This window comes from Harpia harpyja, chromosome 15 (assembly GCF_026419915.1).
Source record: "Harpia harpyja isolate bHarHar1 chromosome 15, bHarHar1 primary haplotype, whole genome shotgun sequence".
In the NCBI taxonomy this organism is placed as follows: Eukaryota; Metazoa; Chordata; class Aves; order Accipitriformes; family Accipitridae; genus Harpia; species Harpia harpyja.
The window spans coordinates 21,315,328-21,335,790 of NC_068954.1; the positions used below are offsets into that span (position 1 = coordinate 21,315,328).

General features: G+C 42.0%; 1 protein-coding gene across 1 annotated transcript in view; it reads right to left on the minus strand.

Annotated features, from left to right (window-relative positions):
* SNTG2 (syntrophin gamma 2) overlaps positions 1-20,463 on the minus strand; it is a 193,879-nt gene that overhangs the window by 163,242 nt on the left and 10,174 nt on the right. The window contains exon 2 of the mRNA XM_052809394.1: positions 9,294-9,431. Coding sequence (XP_052665354.1) covers positions 9,294-9,431 — 138 coding nt within the window. The remainder of the gene's footprint in view (positions 1-9,293; positions 9,432-20,463) is intronic.

The window sequence follows — 20,463 nt, forward strand, 5'->3', positions numbered from 1 at the left end:
CTTTCAGGAATTTTTCTCCTCGAGATGGGGAGTTCCCAAGAAGAGGATTTTCTCAGCTCACACCCTCCACCTCTCCAGCCCTAGAGCTTCCTCAGCAAATTGTTCTGCATGTATTTAACATCCTGCCACATAGAGATCTGCAGTTCTGCTCACACAACCCTCACTTCTCAGTGATCAGCAGTGAATTTCCACCCACCCAGAGGCTGCAGGTTGCACTCCACCTATTGGCTAACTCTCTTTGTAGAAATATGGATTTTTAGGGGCTGCTCTTGCCAAAATTATTTCTAGATGTAATTCAGAAGAAACTCCATACTGAGGAAAGAGAGTGCGCGCAGCACTCTAACGAGAGATGGTGCCGGATTATGATTAATCACTGAGTCTAACAATATAGGCATCTATGTGTGTATTGGTTTTGTGTGGCAAGGTTTTGGTAGCGGGTGGGGTTACAGGGGTGGCTTCTGTAAGAAGCTGCTGGAAGCTTCCCCTGTGTTCGAGAGAGCCCATACCAGCCGGCTCTAAGACAGACCCGCCGCCGGCCAAGGCCGAGCCAATCAGCGATAGTGGTAACGCCTCTGGGATAACATTTTTAAGAAGGAAAAAAGTTGGGACGGCGGTATTCGGCAGCCGGAGAGAGGAGTGAGAACATGTAAGAGAAACAACCCTGCGGACACCAAGGTCAGTGAAGAAGGAGGGGGAGGAGATGCTCCAGGCGCCGGAGCAGAGATTCCCCTGCAGCCCGTGGGGAAGACCATGGTGAGGCAGGCTGTCCCCCTGCAGTCCATGGAGGTCCACGGTGGAGCAGATATCCACCTGCAGCCCGTGGAGGACCCCACGCCGGAGCAGGTGGGTTCCCGAAGGAGGCTGTGACCCCGTGGGAACCCCGCGCTGGAGCAGGCTCCTGGCAGGACCTGCGGATCTGTGGAGAGAGGAGCCCACGGAGCAGGTTTTCTGGCAGGACTTGTGACCCCGTGGGGGGCTCACGCTGGAGCAGTCTGTGCCTGAAGGACTGCACACCGTGGAAAGGACCCATGCTGGAGCAGTTCGTGAAGAACTGCAGCCCGTGGGAAGGACCCACGTTGGAGAAGTTCGTGGAGGACTGTCTCCCGTGGGTGGGACCCCACGCTGGAGCAGGGGAAGAGTGTGATGAGTCCTCCCCCTGAGCAGGATGAAGCGGCAGAAAATAACGTGTGATGAACTGACCGTAAACCCCATCCCCGTCCCCCTGTGCCGCTGGGGGGGTGGTAGAGAATCCGGGAGTGAAGTTGTGCCCGGGAAGAAGGGAGGGGTGGAGGGAAGGTGTTCTGAGATTTGGTTTTATTTCTCATTACCCTACTCCGGTTGATTTGTAATAAATCAAGTTAATTTTTCCCCAAACTGAGTCTGTTTTGCCCGTGACGGTAATTGGTGAGTGATCTCTCCTATCCTTATCTCGACCCACAAGCTCATTGTTATATTTTCTCTCCCCTGTCCAGTTGAGAAGGAGGGGGAGTGATAGAACAGCTCTGGTGGGCACCTGGCATCCAGCCAGGGTCAACCCATCACAATGTGGTAAGGCTAGAACCCCATAGCCTTATGCTGATATGTAAAGATATCATATGACATATCTTACAGCACATCAGATGAACTCCAGTGCCATCACCTACGACTGGGACACAGAGATTCCTTCTTCCAGTACATGGCAGTCCAGGGTCAAAGAATACTTAACTAGAAGCCAAAAAGCACTGAGTTTTGATCACTTCCTTACTCACTACTGTTACTACTTATATATGAGCCACAGCCTTTATTAAAAATCATGAGTATATACAAGTATTAGTAAATCAGTGCATCATGAGGAAAATGTAAATGTCACACAGTTAGCTACTTCGGTCAGACTGAATGTGCCATATCTCTGCATTTCCACAAGTCATTAATACTGCCGTCTCAGGAAATGTAACCAGCAGCATCTTATAACTAACTAGGTAAACAGTCAAAGAATGCATTGAAAAATAATTTAACAGCTTTTCCATAAAACTATGTTGGGGGTGGGTGTCAATCAAAGAACTTTATCACAAGTAGGATTTGCTATATTATTGGTTATATGTCTGGTTTTCAGGAAAAGCTTTTTGCTCAAAGGGTGCCTGTATAAACTTTAGTCCCAAGTCTGTATCATTTTTAATAGACTTTAATATTCTTAGAAACAGTTGCATTGGTTAAAAAGACAGTGTAACTCAGAAAGTGAAAAAAATTATGGAGACAGTGGAAATTTAAGCCAAGAAACCTCAAGAAAGAGAGGGCAAGACACAAATTAGTCCTCCATGGCATCACATGATACCTCATTCTCCACTTCCATGAAGTGAAGGCAAGCTGTAATAAGGAACAGGTAGACAGAAAGCAAAAGATTATTTTGAATGTGAAAGAGAGTTTTGAAACTTAACTTCTTGCATTACACAGGATCTCACCTTTTCCCAAAAGGACAGGAAGAATGCAGCTATAAAAATCGACTGAGGCATGCCAGTCGCTATCGAGTTTTCTATAAAGACAGCAGATCTTTTCACATGCTAGTGAAGATCTGGGACAGCTGCAGAGAATCCTTACTAAATATGGTAAAATAACATATTTTTATCAGTTTATCTTATAACTGTTTCTATTACTATAGATAAAAGCTTTTTGGGGTTTTGGTTTTTTGGTTTGTTTTGGGTTTTTTGGGTGGGGGGAGTGTTTTTTTTGGTTGTGTTTGGTTTGGGGTTTTTTTAGAGTAAAATGAAGTCACTCATTTTATTTTCAAAGCCTGCCAACCTAAAGAAGGATTATACAAAAACCAGAACCAGATTGTTCTCACAGATGCACAAAGAAAAAGGATGAGAGGCAACAGTCACAACTTGCAGCAAAGGAAATTCCAATTGAGCATAACAACAGGAAATAATTTCACAGTGAAAGTAGTTAAACATTAGAGGAGGCTGCCCAGAGAGCTGGTAGCATCTCCATCCTTGGAGGTATTCTAAATGTGAATGGACGTAGCCCTCAGCTACTTGCCCAAACTTGGAACCTATCCCCACTTTGAGCAGTGGGTTGAATTAGATGACGTCAACAGGTCCCTTTCAATCTAAATCATTACATGATCTATTCTAGTAAAGATGACTGTGACAAACCCCATGGTATTTTATTCTCCAGGGTGTGGTGATCATATTAAATGTGCCTGAAACATATTCAGTCTCTGTATGACTTCACAAGAATGCTCAGGAACTCCTGCCCTGAGTTGTAAGATGCTTAATTTGGGACAGGAGCTCTCTTTGGCAAGTGATATGAGAGGACCTGGGACTCAGATTGTTCTCAGACTGATGATACAGATTAAGTCTATGCAGATCATCTACAAATACAGATTTCCAGAATTACTCATAAGAAATATAGGACCCTGTGTCAAGATATGATTATACTTCTTCCTTTCCCCATTAAAAATAAGCTGATTTCTTTCAATTAAAAAGGCATCCTATAACAATGAATTATAGCTAAATTCTGCCAGAACACAGCTGTTCTTCATTTGAGTAATTTCATTTGCATTCACTTTGCGCAACATTTCACACATTGGCTGGTGTGAAGACAAAGATGAACAGTAGAGGTTGCACCCATCAATATCCCACATACCGTAACCAGAAAGGCTCATGCTTCCATCACAGTCAGAATTTTGCCCCTAACAGCTGAAGATTTTAAACTGCTATGCAAGCTCTCACAATACACACAGTTGCAATTTACCAGTCCTGACAGTCTGTCATGACTCCAGGTGTAATAGTTTAATTGAAATTTTAATAAAGGACACTTATATTTGTCCATATGCCTGGTTTACTGATGTTGTGCTGCCTTTCTTCTATCCTGCTGGTATAAGCGCTTACCCTCAGCTGGACTCTTCCCATGTCTCAGGGAGAGATTGTTTTTCAGGGATATCCATAGTGTCCTTTGCATTCTTCTGTTCTGTTACATTTATTAGCCTTTCTACTTAAGCTACTTACTCTTTTTATCTTTAATAATAAAAGTTTTTTCTCATGCTGATGAATACTCAATATTTATTACTTGTTTTGTGATAAAAACTTTTAACTATTCTCAAAGTGACAGCAACACAAGCTTATGATCGTTCACAATAAAGATCCTAAGGAATGACTTGATAGCTATCTTCTAAATATCTAGGTCAGCTTTCCAGAGCATGGAAAACAAATAACAAATGGTTAAATAATGTATTTTCTCCACACAAGTGATCTTAGTTTCAAAAGGAAGAGTCTTTCTTAATCACCCACTTGATGTTTCCAAAAAGACAGCAAATGTTAATTATTAGCTGTTTTAAAAATAATTTTGGACTAAAATACCATACCAGCGATGGCAGAACAGGCACTGGGCAAACAGTAATATTAGTAGTTATCTAGACAGAAATTTCCTTGGGTTAAAAAAAATTAACTTTCGACTTTAATGCAGATCTGTTCCCTAGAGGTTTGCTAAAATAACATTCTTCTCTGTCCTGATTAGCATCTGAGTTATAAAGAAAAAGCCATAGCAGTCTCATCAGGGATTTAAACAGTACTTTCAGGCACTGTTTCTATTTTTTGAATCAACAAAACAACTAATCTTGCTATTTTTCTTCCCTATTCACCTACCTTGCTTCATTCTGATGAAGTCCAGCTAAGACACAGCTTGTGAAGCTGGACAGTCGGGTACCCGGGATGCAAAGGTTTTTGTTATTCTAATTCTGTTAGACCCACATAAGCCTCTGAGGCGTCCTCTTCCAATGAAGATGCCAGGAGCCTGCATTAGAAACCTATTTGCCCGACCACTGACCAAGTCAGAGACAATTCAGCTCTGTGAGGACTGATTTTGATAAAAAGCCAGATGCATTTATGTTCTTTTTCTTACTTTGGAAGTGGAATTAGCAGGAAAAAAAAGATAAAGAAATATTATACAAAGTAAGAGAAAAAAAATTGCTTATGAAAAGAGGAGAGGCATAAAACTGTGGGCTGACAACAGGAGAAGGATGATAGCAATATACATAGAAGAAAAACAAGGAATATTAAGGGTGAGGTGCTGTATGTAAGAAATTAATTTTAGCATGTGGAATGACAAAAAGTTAAAGCAAAATCATACCTTAATGAAGCATAAAGTATAAAAATAAATGCCTCCCTGTTTCTCCTTTAACTGAAAATGGATCTCTCCCTGTCTGTCATACAATTAATTTCTTTCTGTGAATATTGTTAAACTTTTAATCGGGGGGGGGAGGGGTATCGTCTGTTAAAAATACTCTAGAAGATAGTGAAAAATGTCTATTTATTTTCAATATACCATTTCTGTCAATACCTTTGGGCTTGGCTTCTATGTGCATGCACTGATTCCAATGAACCCATACATTCTCCTTTTCCCTACAAATCTGAACACCCCAAACATAACACTAAGTCACAAAGACTTGCTTAGAACGCTTGGGTTTGACAAGTCTGAAGTTCTGAAATACATCTTGGTGGAAAGATTGCATGTTTAATCACATAAATATAAAATATATAAATATTGTATATAGTTATATAAAAATCATTTTTATAAATGTAATAGTATATTAGAAAACACTGGAAAATATTATTTTGTATAATGGTTCCACTTCCAGAAGGATTTTTACAGATATTTAAAAGCCATGTTATCTACTGTGAAAAATGTTAATACTAAGGAAAAGAAACAGTTGCCTTTACATTACTTCTTCTATACACACATTGAATTTCACAAACCATGCTCTTCTCTCCCATTATTCTACATCCAAGTCCAAGACAGCAAGAACTAGTGAAATGGGTTGAAGGCCATTCAATTACAAAAAGCCAGCTCTACAATTTCTCATTAAAAGGTGAAGCTTTCTCGGTGCTTGAAAGTCGTGCCTAAATGAATGGCGGATGGCAAAATATGAAACAAGAATAGATCTAGATGACGGTAGTAAAAGATATTTTATAGTGAAAGCCTTTTATCCTTGGGAATAATCTCTATTGCTGAAAGTCCAACCCACAACAGTAGCACTAGCAACCACTGATGTCTTTGCCAGTCCTCACTGTAGCACTCAGAACTGGACAGGACTGGCAGAGCTAATTATGCACAGCTGCAAATCCTGTCCTCAGTATTTCTCAGGATCAATGAACCTGTCAGCAAAAGGGAGGCTGGAAGCAAATGCATGCCACGAATACTGTCCCACAAAACTGGCTGGAGAACAAAGTATTACCACAGGTAGACATAGAACTTTCTTTTTCAATATTTTTCCATTCAGATATCCCACCTAAGAAGAAAATTTACTCTAAAAACAAAAGATTTTTTTCCCCTCCTACATGTTTGAGTTGACTACAGAAGGACGGCAAACAAGTTTTTTCTATTTTTGTTGCAAATGAACTAGTTTGATGAATGGCCACGTGTAAAATAAAGGTTAACTATGAATACCTGAGAAAGAAAAAGTATAGAAAGAAGGAGAATAAATCAGTAAGACAATGTGATTGTTTATGACTGCTATAGAATTGACTTTCCGGTTACAATTTTCTATTAATATTTTGAATCATACAGCACAAGGATGAAAATTATATTCTTTAACCACTTGAAAAGTAAAGCATTTATCTCTTTGGAATTTATCTTGTGTAGCTGTAAGTGTAAAACTTCAGAATTACCAAAAATAGTGCTAGAGAACTACCACCTATTTCAGCCTGATTTCAAATTCTGGTTTCGAGCTCCTATATATTAGCAATTTATACACTGTAAAAAAGACAGTGTTCATCTTCGTGTTATACTCAGTTGGCCTTTATATTAAATGCTAGTGTTCCAAAAGTTTTTATTTGGTTCAAAGTATAATATAGAAAAAGCAAATATTGCCATGAAGCCACAGTTTAGTCCATTTTTCTCATTAGAATTTGACAACAGAAGCCCATGATGTTTGAAGATAACACTTTGAGAAAGGGACATCTTGGGGAGATCTTGCAAGGGACATGGAAAAGCAACATATCGGAGCCTTAAAATTTAGTTTTCAGTTACTTCAGTAAGAAAACTTAAGGAAAATAAGGAGATGATGTTAACAATGTTTTCCAGGAAATGTCAGTTTGGCAGGACTGCCCATGCTATCTATCAACAGTATGAGCTTGGAGAAATCCCTTCTGAATGGATTTCATACCTAGAGCCACATAATACTTTGCAACTCAAACCTAAATTAAGATCTGAACTATACTTAAAATTCCCTCACTTTTACACATTAACACTACTTCTATAACCTGGAAAAACTGTCTCTGTTTGACACAGTCCCAAGAGTCACTCCTCTCCAGGCCTACCCACTGTGTAATCATTACTGGTCATGACATACAACCAAGGAACGTCAGCTCATTTTGTACGCAGTGACTGCATATCCCAGTTCTGCCTCCTCTGCAGGGACTCTACTTTCCAGAATTTCTTTCAAAATCCAGCTCCTCACGTATTATCAGAACTTGTCTTCCTGTCCTGTCTTCCACCAGAAAATACTATTTAGGGTACTGAAAAAATGTAGGAGTAAAATGCATCAAAACCAAATCAACCCAAATCTTGGTATTAAAAGGAAGAGGCAGACCTGGTGGGTTGTTTGGGGTGTTTTTTTGTACTGCTTTAGTTTGGGCTTTGATGGGGGGGAGGGATTTGGGTTTTGGGGTGGTGGTTTTTTGGTTTGTTTTTTTGGGTGGTGGTGTTTGTTTGGGTTTTTTTCTTGAGTGATGTTCAATACATATACAGATTTGATACACATTTTCTCAGATGTAGCCAGCCTGTGCTGATTCAGTCAAGAAGTAATCTGGGACTAGGTAGGATAGAGCTTCAATTATTTTTCTATGAAGGTTTATACACAAGGCATCTAAATACCATTGAGTCCAGAGCAATCGTATACTTATACGCACAGACACTATATATTGCAGTCACATGATATTTTACTATGACTCTTGCAACCACAATATGCACACAACTTATCAGCACTACCAGCAATGTCTGCAATTAAAAGCTGCAGTTTTTCATGCTTCTCAGTGAAGTAGAAAATATATTCAAGCTGATGATTTTCAGCTGAGGCTTATATTTATTTCAGCAAGCCAGCCAGAATCAGACATGCCTTTCACTTCACTGAGTGGCCTCCCACTAGTTGCCAAATGATGCAGCCTTTTTGAACATTTTTAAGAGCAAGTCATGTTCCACAGAGTTCCATGGACAAGTTTTGAAACCAGTATGTAATGTTTCTAAGTAATAAAAGCTATTTCAAATTATTTTTTGTCTGATATTAAACAATTTATATAAATACTTACCATGGCAGGAATGAAATGATTTTGTGTTATATAGGCAGACTCTCTCTCTCTCTGACATACATATGTATATACGGATACCCACTATATACTTTTTTGGCTCCTAAATCTTAGCAGAGTATCACAAACTCACTTGATGTCCCCTATTGCCAGATTTTATGTTTACATGACACATGCAATACAGCAAGCAGACAGAAAGGCTCCCCCTTGGTCCTCTCTGAGGAGGCTGCCATGAATTGTTCACTCCAGAAAACACCAGCACAGTTTATGAAACTTATTTTACTCAGTAAAATCTGGGATGCCTACACTTATTTTTAAGAGGAACACTGTTTCTATGAGGAAATAAAATACACTATTTGGGAACGTCCATAACCTAGACACCACTGCTGTACTGCTTATGTAAAATGCCACCAGTTTCTCTAGTGACATTATTAAATGGTGATATAGAAGATTCCTCTATAGCTTAGGGGCACCATATCTTTTGAAAAAGCAGTGTAACTGAATTTGGGGGAAAAAAAAGCACCACATACATGCTGGCACTGATTAAGGCCCATCTGTGCCTGAAAGAGAATTAAAGTGAAATAAGTGTTTGTCAAGTGTTCTCTCAGCCAGCTCTTTGCCCTTGAACAGACATCCTGTCAATACTTGATACACAAATGAAGAAAACTCTGGTGTATTAGTTTACTCTTGAAATGCTTTCAATGGGAAATACTTATTTCTTTTCTTCTTTCATTTAATGGCCTAATAATATTTGGTGGAAGAATGCTGTAATCTCGGTATTTATAGACATTTTCTCTCCTGTTAAGGTTGCATATGTCAGAATAAAGGACATATAGCACTGGCCAAAAAAAAGTTTTTATATGCAAGAATGTAAGTATGCACAAAAACCCCAACAACTGATCATTATATGTATTTCTATTACCCAATAAAATCTCTTGCACTCCACTACCATAAACTGATCTCTGCAGAAGACATTAAAGTGCACAGTCGAAAGCACAGAGATATAGAAGCACTTACATTTGCACTGTGATCACTTCCACTAACACAGATGACATCTTGTTTTTGAATTGTTAATACCTCTTTTGTAAGCTTCAGTCGGATGTCATAAGCATTTTCGGATACTTCATCATACGACAATGCAATACCAGTTTTAGTCTGCGAAAGCAAGGCAGATAAACAAAAATTTAAGAATATGAATATTTCATAACCCATTCAATACATAAAATAAACCTCTATCCCATTCAATACATAAAATGCATATAAGTGAGCACTGTTTACAGAAAGTGGAAAACTGGTCTGCTTTTCAGTCTTCAAATGGATCAGATATAAAAAGCCTCTTCTGTACTGTAAAATACAGGCTAAATGGTCTTCAAAGTAGACATTAATATGTAAAAAAAAAAAAGAATATTCTCCATTGTACTGTTCCACAAAGGAGTGTTGCCATTGAATGATGTCCTATTTGTTTTTAAGCGTATGACTTATTATGAAACTGTATTAGAAGCAGATAGGTAAGTATAAAGGCATGTGAAGACATCTTCCAGTTTCAGCAAGAAGTGGGGAAGTGCAATGTTGTTCCTGACTTAGAGATATTCCTTTCACTGTGTCAGATAAGACCTGTACCCTTCCTACATGTTGCCTTTAAAATACAGAGTTCTATTACAGTGGAAAACCATGTTATTACATTGTAAAACACATAAATAAATGTAGGTGTTACAGAATTTATGTTTGTTTAGGTCAAGATGGACATACATTTCTGAAGTTACATCATCACTGCACTAATAACTAGTAAACTCTATAGGATAGTCAAGTATTTGGTATAAACAATGTTTTCTCCATGAGTAGTAGAAAAGAAATTCTATTTTAATTTTTGGTTTATTTACTTACATACAAATTTCCCGCTAATATTCAGTCAGATATTTCCTTAAGCAAAAACTGTGGAATTAGGACTGCTTATAGTGTCCTGGTTTCAGCTGGGATAGAGTTAACTGTCTTCCTAGTAGCTGGTACAGTGCTATGTTTTGAGTTCAGAGCGAAGAATGTTGATAACACTGATGTTTTCAGTTGTTGCTCAGTAGTGTTTAGACTAATGTCAAGGATTTTTCAGCTTCTCATGCCCAGCCAGTGAGAAAGCTGGAGGGGCACAAGAAGTTGGCACAGGACACAGCCAGGGCACCTGACCCAAACTGGCCAACGGTGTATTCCATACCATGTGACGTCCCATCCAGTACAGAAACGGGGAAGTGGGGGGCAGGGATTCGCCGCTCGGGGGACTGGCTGGGTGTCGGTCGGCGGGTGGTGAGCAATTGCACTGCGTATCATTTGTACATTCCAATCCTTTCATTATTGCTGTTGTCATTTTATTAGTGTTATCATTATCATTATTAGTTTCTTCTTTTCTGTTCTATTAAACCGTTCTTATCTCAACCCACGGGTTTTGCTTCTTCTCCCGATTTTCTCCCCCATCCCACTGGGTGGGGGGGAGTGAGTGAGCGGCTGCGTGGTGTTTAGTTGCTGGCTGGGGTTAAACCACGACAGTCCTTTTTGGCGCCCAACGTGGGGCACGAAGGGTTGAGATAACGACAAACCTGACCAGAGCTTGTTAAAACAAATTTGTTATAAGCATTCATTATATCGGTCTAATAGTTGCTGGTCATTATGTTGATTTATGTGTTCTTAGAGTTGTTGCTCTGGTTTTTAAAGTTCTGTTATGTATCACCTCGCTTGCTGTATGTAGTCCCTCTTCTGCTGCTTATCATCCGTGGGAGGTGGATTAAGGTTTTCGCTTTGATGTATTGTATAACACTGGTTTATGGTATGATAAAGTCGTCGGCTGTGGGATTAATCCGGTACTTGCACCCAGCATTGTCACCTTTATACTGTGGAAGCCATCTGTGGGAAACTATTAATAATTATACCATTTACCTTTCCTCCTTGGAAAACCAGTCTATGGGTGGGATACCTTTCTTCCCCTCTCCTTTCTCCTTCAGTCCAGTTACAATGGTGTTTGAGAATTTTGAAAAATTTGAATACTCTTGGGATGTTGGGACCAGCACGGTCCTAGCCCTACTGCTAGGAATTAGCATGCTTCTGAATGTGGTTCAGCTCTCGTTTAAGGTTAAACAACTATTTAAGAAAATCACCCAGAGATCTGCCCCAAGGCTGGATAATTATGAGTGGCAGGGTGTGTGGGGTAGTATGGGCAAGTACCTAGAAAAGTGGGCACCTCCAGTGTTTTGGAAATTCACCCCTGAACAAGTGCAGAATCCAGAAGAACTAGTAAAATATTTGGAAAAGGTATGCTGTCACCCCGGCAGCTCCAGAGAGATACAAATTACTGCAACGTGCTGGGGCCTGGCCCATGCCTATCGAGCCCTGTTCGACACCACTCAGTACCCTCAAGGGGAAGAGAAGGTCTCTGGACCTAACAACAAAACGATGAGCACTGTGGCTATCCAAACCTCAGCGACAGGCACTGCAGCCCCTCCAGCCTCGGCAATGAGCACGGCAGCTACCCAAACCTCGGCAACGGGCACTGAGGTCCCTCCAGCCCCAGCAACGAGCACAGCAGCTACCCAAACCTTGGCAACAGACACTGCGGTTATCCAAGACCCGGCGAGCGGTACTGCAACTGAACCAGTGGACCAACCTGCACCAGTATCAGTTGCCCCCGTACTTAAAAAGAAATATACAAAAAAATCAGTTCGCTTAGCGAAGGATGAAGGCGAACCAGGGTCATCACGGGAACAGGAGGAAGAGGCAGAACCAGAGGTAATAACCCGGTCCCTATCCTTGAGTGAGCTGCGGGATATGCGAAAAGATTTTGGCCGCCGTATAGGTGAGCATATTATCACCTGGCTCCTCCGATGCTGGGACAATGGGGCTAATAGCTTGGAATTAGAAGGTAGGGAAGCCAAGCAGCTGGGATCGCTTGCCAGGGAAGGTGGCATTGACAAGGCAATTGGAAAAGGGACACAAGCCATCAGCCTCTGGAGGCGACTCCTGTCAAGTGTGAAGGAAAGGTACCCCTTTAAGGAAGATGTTATATGTCAATCAAGCAAGTGGACAACCATGGAAAAAGGTATCCAATATCTGAGGGAATTAGCTGTGCTAGAGACAATTCATCATGATCCGGACAACCCACAATTACCCAAAGATCCAGACGAAGTCCAATGCACACGACCCATGTGGCGGAAGTTTGTACGGAGCGCACCATCGTCCTATGCCAACTCACTGGCAATAATGACCTGGAAAGACGAAGAGGCACCGACAGTGGATGAAGTGGCTCGCCAACTCCGTCAATACGAAGAGAATCTCTCCTCCTCCCTACAAGCCTGCATTTCGGCTGTGGAGAAGCTGTCCGAGGATTTCCAGCAATTCAAAGAGGAGATGTCCTGTTGCCCACCTGTAAGGACCAATGTCTCAGCTATTAGGAGTGAGCGCTCCTCTGCCCAAGAGAAAGAATATAGAAGGTACACACCGCGAGGTGCCCTGTGGTTTTACTTATGTGATCATGGAGAGGACATGAGGAAATGGGATGGAAAACCTACCTCGGTCCTAAATGCACGGGTACGTGAGCTGCGAGGAAAAAACACCACAAAGGGGATTCTACCAGGAAAAATGCCGCTCCGGTTTCCAAACAGAGTAGAAGGGCTGATCTTATTTCTGATCCTCTTGAAGGGACTTCTGAGCCAATTTTACGAGAAGTGAATACTGGATACTCTGACCAGAATTAGAGGGGCCCTGCCTCCAGCCAGGTGGAGGAAAGGGATAACCGGGTCTATTGGACTGTGTGGATTCGATGGCCTGGCACGTTAGACCCACAGGAGTATAAGGCTCTAGTAGACACCGGCGCACAGTGTACTTTAATGCCATCAAGTTATGAAGGGGCAGAACCCATTTCTATTTCTGGTGTGACAGGGGGATCCCAAGAGTTAACTGTATTGGAAGCTGAAGTAAGCCTAACTGGGAATGAATGGCAGAAACACCCCATTGTGACTGGTCCAGAGGCTCCGTGCATCCTTGGCATAGACTATCTCAGGAGAGGGTATTTTAAGGACCCAAAGGGGTATCGATGGGCTTTTGGTATAGCTGCCTTGGAGACGGAGGGCACGGAACAGCTGTCTACCCTGCCTGGTCTCTCTCAAGACCCTTCGATTGTGGGGTTGCTGAGGGTTGAAGAACAACAAGTACCAATTGCTACCACGACGGTGCACCGGCGGCAATATCGCACCAACCGAGACTCTCTGATTCCCATCCACAAGTTGATTCGCCAACTGGAGAGCCAAGGAGTGATCAGCAAAACTCGCTCACCTTTTAATAGTCCCATATGGCCCGTACGAAAGTCTAATGGGGAGTGGAGACTAACAGTTGACTATCGCGGCCTGAATGAAGTTACGCCACCGCTGAGTGCTGCCGTTCCAGATATGCTAGAACTTCAATACGAACTAGAGTCAAAGGCAGCCAAGTGGTATGCTACAATTGACATTGCTAATGCGTTTTTCTCAATCCCTCTGGCAGCAGAGTGTCGTCCACAATTTGCCTTTACTTGGAGGGGTGTCCAGTACACTTGGAATCGACTGCCCCAGGGGTGGAAACACAGCCCCACCATTTGCCATGGACTAATCCAGACTGCACTGGAAAAAGGTGAAGCTCCGGAACACCTGCAATACATTGATGACATCATCGTATGGGGCAACACGGCAGAAGAAGTCTTTGAGAAAGGGAAGAAAATAATCCAAATCCTTCTGAAAGCCGGTTTTGCCATAAAAGAAGGTAAGGTCAAGGGACCTGCACGGGAGATCCAGTTTTTAGGAATAAAATGGCAAGATGGGCGTCGTCAGATCCCAATGGATGTGATTAACAAAATAGCAGCTATGTCTCCACCAACTAATAAAAAGGAAACACAGGCCTTCTTAGGTGTCGTGGGGTTTTGGAGAATGCATATTCCAAATTACAGTCTGATTGTAAGCCCTCTCTATCAAGTGACCCGAAAGAAGAATGATTTTCAATGGGGCCCTGAGCAACAACAAGCCTTTGAACAAATTAAACGGGAGATTGTTCACGCAGTAGCCCTTGGACCAGTCCGGACAGGACAAGATGTTAAAAATGTGCTCTATACTGCAGCTGGGGAGAATGGCCCTACCTGGAGCCTCTGGCAGAAAGCACCTGGGGAGACCCGAGGCCGACCCCTGGGGTTTTGGAGTCGGGGATACAGAGGATCCGAGGCTCGCTATACTCCAACTGAAAAGGAGATATTGGCAGCATATGAAGGAGTTCAAGCTGCCTCAGAAGTTGTTGGTACTGAAACACAGCTCCTCTTAGCACCCCGACTGCCAGTGCTGGGCTGGATGTTCAAAGGGAGGGTCTCCTCTACACATCACGCGACTGATGCCACGTGGAGTAAGTGGATTGCACTGATCACACAACGGGCTCGCATAGGAAACCCCAGTCGCCCAGGAATTTTGGAAGTGATCACGGACTGGCCAGAAGGCAAAGATTTTGGAATGTCGCCAGAGGAGGAGGTGGCACGTGCTGAAGAGGCCCCGCTGTATAATAAACTGCCAGAAAATGAGAGGCAATATGCCCTGTTCACTGACGGATCCTGTCGCATCGTGGGAAAGCATCGGAGGTGGAAAGCTGCCGTATGGAGTCCTACACGACAAGTTGCAGAAACTGCTGAAGGAGAAGGTGAATCGAGTCAGTTTGCAGAGGTGAAAGCCATCCAGCTAGCATTAGATATTGCTGAAAGAGAAAAGTGGCCAGTGCTCTATCTCTATACTGACTCATGGATGGTGGCAAATGCCCTGTGGGGCTGGCTACAGCAATGGAAGCAGAGCAACTGGCAGCGCAGAGGTAAACCCATCTGGGCTGCCGCACTGTGGCAAGATATTGCATCCCGGCTAGAGAATCTGGTTGTAAAAGTACGTCACGTAGATGCTCACATACCCAAGAGTCGGGCCACTGAAGAACATCAAAACAACCAACAGGTGGATCAGGCTGCCAAGATTGAAGTGGCTCAGGTGGACCTGGACTGGCAACATAAGGGTGAGCTATTTATGGCTCGGTGGGCCCATGATGCTTCAGGCCATCAGGGAAGAGATGCAACATATAGATGGGCTCGTGACCGAGGGGTGGACTTGACCATGGACACTATTGCACAGGTTATCCATGAATGTGAAACATGTGCTGCAATTAAGCAAGCCAAGCGGTTAAAGCCCCTGTGGTATGGAGGGCGATGGCTGAAATATAAATATGGAGAAGCCTGGCAGATTGACTATATCACACTCCCACAAACTCGCCAAGGCAAGCGCTATGTGCTCACGATGGTGGAAGCAACCACTGGATGGCTGGAAACATATTCTGTGCCCCATGCCACCGCCCGGAACACTATCCTGGGCCTAGAAAAGCAAGTCTTGTGGCGACATGGCACCCCAGAACGAATTGAGTCAGACAACGGGACTCATTTCCGAAACAACCTCATAGACACCTGGGCCAAAGAGCATGGCATTGAGTGGGTGTATCATATCCCCTATCATGCACCAGCCTCTGGGAAAATTGAGCGATACAATGGACTGTTAAAGACTACATTGAGAGCAATGGGGGGTGGAACTTTCAAACATTGGGATACACATTTAGCAAAAGCCACCTGGTTAGTCAACACCAGAGGATCTGCCAATCGGGGTGGCCCTGCCCAGTCGGAATTTTTACATACTGTAGAAGGGGATAAAGTCCCTGTAGTGCACATAAAAAATATGTTAGGGAAGACAGTCTGGGTTACTCCTGCCTCAGGCAAAGGTAAACCCATTCGTGGGATTGCTTTTGCTCAAGGGCCTGGGTGCACTTGGTGGGTGATGCGAAAAGATGGGGAAGTCCGATGTGTGCCTCAAGGGGATTTAATTTTAGGTGAGAACAGCCAGAATTAAACTGTATATTAGTTGCTATATAACCCTGCTACTGTATATTATCCTTACTATAATTATGTGCTATATCCATAGTACTATAGTAAGAATCACTTAGATCAAGCAAGAAAAGAACTGTGATAAAACTGAGCAAAGCGCAGTAGTGATGGAACCAGAACTGACTCCAGCATGCAACAATCCAACGGTGCACACCATCCTCCTGCTGCGCCAAATGTCACCTGCTTGTCACACTGCACTGAAGCCCAATTCTGCTCTACCGACTGAGAGGACTTTGCACCATCCCTCCTGCCCAGAAAGACTGGTATGACAGATGGAGCCCAGAGTCGGAAACTAAATGAACTCAATGAACATTTTATGAACATGACCCATGAACTAAAGGAATGATATCTCTGTGTGTGTATACATATATATATATATCATTGCTCATATGTCTTAAAGGGATGGAAAAGTGATGATTGATCAGGATGTAACTAAAGGTATGGGAACTGTGCATGACGTCAATGGTATAGAATAAGGGGTGGATACTGTCCTGGTTTCAGCTGGGATAGAGTTAACTGTCTTCCTAGTAGCTGGTACAGTGCTATGTTTTGAGTTCAGAGCGAAGAATGTTGATAACACTGATGTTTTCAGTTGTTGCTCAGTAGTGTTTAGACTAATGTCAAGGATTTTTCAGCTTCTCATGCCCAGCCAGTGAGAAAGCTGGAGGGGCACAAGAAGTTGGCACAGGACACAGCCAGGGCACCTGACCCAAACTGGCCAACGGTGTATTCCATACCATGTGACGTCCCATCCAGTACAGAAACGGGGAAGTGGGGGGCAGGGATTCGCCGCTCGGGGGACTGGCTGGGTGTCGGTCGGCGGGTGGTGAGCAATTGCACTGCGTATCATTTGTACATTCCAATCCTTTCATTATTGCTGTTGTCATTTTATTAGTGTTATCATTATCATTATTAGTTTCTTCTTTTCTGTTCTATTAAACCGTTCTTATCTCAACCCACGGGTTTTGCTTCTTCTCCCGATTTTCTCCCCCATCCCACTGGGTGGGGGGGAGTGAGTGAGCGGCTGCGTGGTGTTTAGTTGCTGGCTGGGGTTAAACCACGACATATAGCTATTTGTTAAAATAAGCAGACTAATGCAATTTCAGAGCTTTACAGTCATTACACAGAAGAGAAAAAGCAAAACACCTGTTCTGAAATGGATGACCATATTTAAAAGTAGTATTTGTTTAATAATTTATAATGTATATAACAGCATCATCACAACACTGCATTTTCCTCTACGCCAGTGAAGAATAATCAAGGATAATTTAAGGTTTAGCTGCAACATTTGTTTTGAAAGGACGATGTAAAATTAAGTTGTTCATCTATGTTTTGTTAAATAGTAGACTGTGTAAAGAACAGAGTAATGGAATTAACGAAGAAACATGTCCTGTGCACTGAATGAATGTTTGATGGATTTTAAAATAAAATTAAACATGGAACGTTATCTTCATAATAATATTTTCATTTTTATAAAATTGGGGAGAAAGGCCTGTGGTGATTGTCAATAAAACCTTTTGGGCTTTAAAGGCAGGATCAGTTTAAGCTTAAGGCACTTAAATTTAGACGTGGTGTAGCTCTACACAGCAATTGAGTGTCAAAGCTTCCATTATAGTAGAAATGGAAAATGCAGCCTAGAGAACAATTCCATTTACCCTGAAGTACATACACCAGCTGCTCAGCTGAATTTCTCATGTGGTTCTGCTGTCCCTGGGCTCAAAGCAGTTGTCCCCATGTAGGGCACTGTTGCCACTTAAGACACTTCAGGATACCTAAGACCTCCACACATGTAAGGCTGACACAGGTTTTTCAGGACATCCAGGTCCTCTTCTAGCTGGAGGCTAGACCAGATTTCCATTATTACAACGGGATACAGACATCAGCCATTCCAGCAGACATCCACATGTAGGTATCTTCAGCTTGAAATGGGTCTTGCCAAAGGTTTACAGTGTAGAAATCCACATCTAAGACAGTCATTAAGATCCTGTCAAGCCAGTGGTGAGCAACAGACACCTCTGAAGCATGATTTACCTGCCCTGTTTTATACATCCATCTAGAAGGGAACCAACTGCATCATAGCTCTCTACTTTGACTTAAAAATCCAATATAAATAACAACTTAGACACAAGTGTCTAATTCCAGGCAGATAAATCTTGTCCTTAGTGTTTGCTGGGCATGCCTAAAGGAAACAAAGTTCAGTGAGGGCGTAAAGCCTTAATCAATCATTGTCACTTGTTTGGAAACCAACATTTCTTCCTTTTCCCAAGGTTTTGAAATTTTTTGCATTTCCAGCAAGTGTGGATGTTTTATCAATACAATTTTGTGAATGACAACATATGAAAACCGTGCCAACACCATCCGCTTACCATGCTGCATAACAGCAAGTATTTTCAAACAGTAGAACAGCCTTGAAAAACCACTGTCCCCACATTTTGCTGCTGTTCAGAGGTTGTGCATCGCTATCCCACACGGACTGGCAACCGCTGTTACTTCTGCTGAGGTACCAGAGCATGCTTTACAGAAACACTGAGAGAACAGAGCTCTAGAGAGCTCTTTATACAGCCTAAACCCAGAACATTTCTCTGGCTAGTAATCGTTACGTATGTTTAGAAGTAACACAATGAAAAAACCCTGAACTTTCATTTGTAACAGATGATCAAGTAACGAATGAAATATGTAAAGTGACCCATTAAATACTTAGCATTTTCCATCACACTACTTAAACTGAAAGTCTCACTGAAGCTCATCTATTCCTATTAAAATCCAATACCTACCTCACACTCCATCTAACTCCTGACGTGATCCAAGATGATGTGCAGCAATACCTTATTTGCTTTCAGAATCAATAAGATTAATCTAGATTTCTCTCAGCCTTTCAAGTTGTTTTTTTTTTTTTAGACCATTATAAATGGCTTTGAATCAGAGTTCAGCACATTCCCTTGTTCTCTCTTTGTGTTAAAGATATGGCATACATAACTCTAGCGGGCAAATCCCAGTCCAGACAAAGTGCTTCTTCAAACAAGGATCTTTTAATGAGAACTTAGTCTTTGCATGTACATGTATATCCAGCATTTTAACTATGCTATGTTCATCTTGATTTCTCATTTATACAGTAGCTGTTCTAATAACTGGTACCAGAAAGTGAGGACTGAAGAAGTGGAAATAACTCCCCAAAATGATGCAGTAATGTTAGAGATTGTATACCAAATTTATGTGTGTTTTGTAATAAAAAACATGCGGAAAATGCATAGGGAGTTGCATCTCAGTAGGATTTAAGTGCTTACAATGAGAGGTAGGGGAATATAAACTTAAACTCAGTTGGGCAGATGAGGAAATTAAATGTTGATTTTCATATCTCTAACAGTTTTCTAGACACTGGCCTCAGGAAAAGGGGTGTGTGGTATGCATGTGCACATCCACATACCTGGTGGGAGGAAGAGAAAAGGGGATCAGTAGCACAAGCATCACAGTAGCTGTAACTTTTAAAAAAGCTTAGTCACTGCTCTGTTTTTGAAAGAAAAAACCACCGAAACCTACTTTCTCAAGCAAGCTCAAAAACTGTCAATACCACAGAGAAGAAAACATCACTCTCTAGAGAGAGCTAGAATTGCAGATGAATCCTTTTATCAGTTTTATTGTTGACTACTTAAGGCAGGTCCCTAGCCAGTGTACTTGCTTTAAAGCACTCCCTGTTCAGCATATATTTTGGGACCCTACTCAAAATACCGTAACTCTGTCAATGCACTGTATCTGCAGCCTAAAGCTCACAGCTGCAAATTCTGTTTCAAAGGCATCTCTAAGGCAAACTGCGGTCTTACTGGCATAAAATATACTTGTCTTCACTGCTGTAAGTTTTGTTTTGAAAAAGCTTGCACAAAAATGAGGCAGAGTTTAAAAGTGGTGTTGAGGTGTACTAGGTTTCCTATAGAAACTATTTACTTGTTTATGTCCATTTGTTTCTCAAATGCGTTAGAGCAATGTCAGGCTTTTCATGCTAGTAACTGAAAAGAGGCAGAAAATGTTCAAGACTCTTACACAGACGGTCAGAAAATTCAGACGAGATTCATAATAAAATCATGTAATATATTTGTATGTATTCAGAGCAGATGGCAGAGTACATGCTCTGCAGTGTACTATTTTGATTTAAACTGTGAAGTTCTCGGTAACTCCAAACCTCTCTCTTACTCCGTCTGCCTAAGTGTATTTTAGCAATTGTGATCACTACCGTTG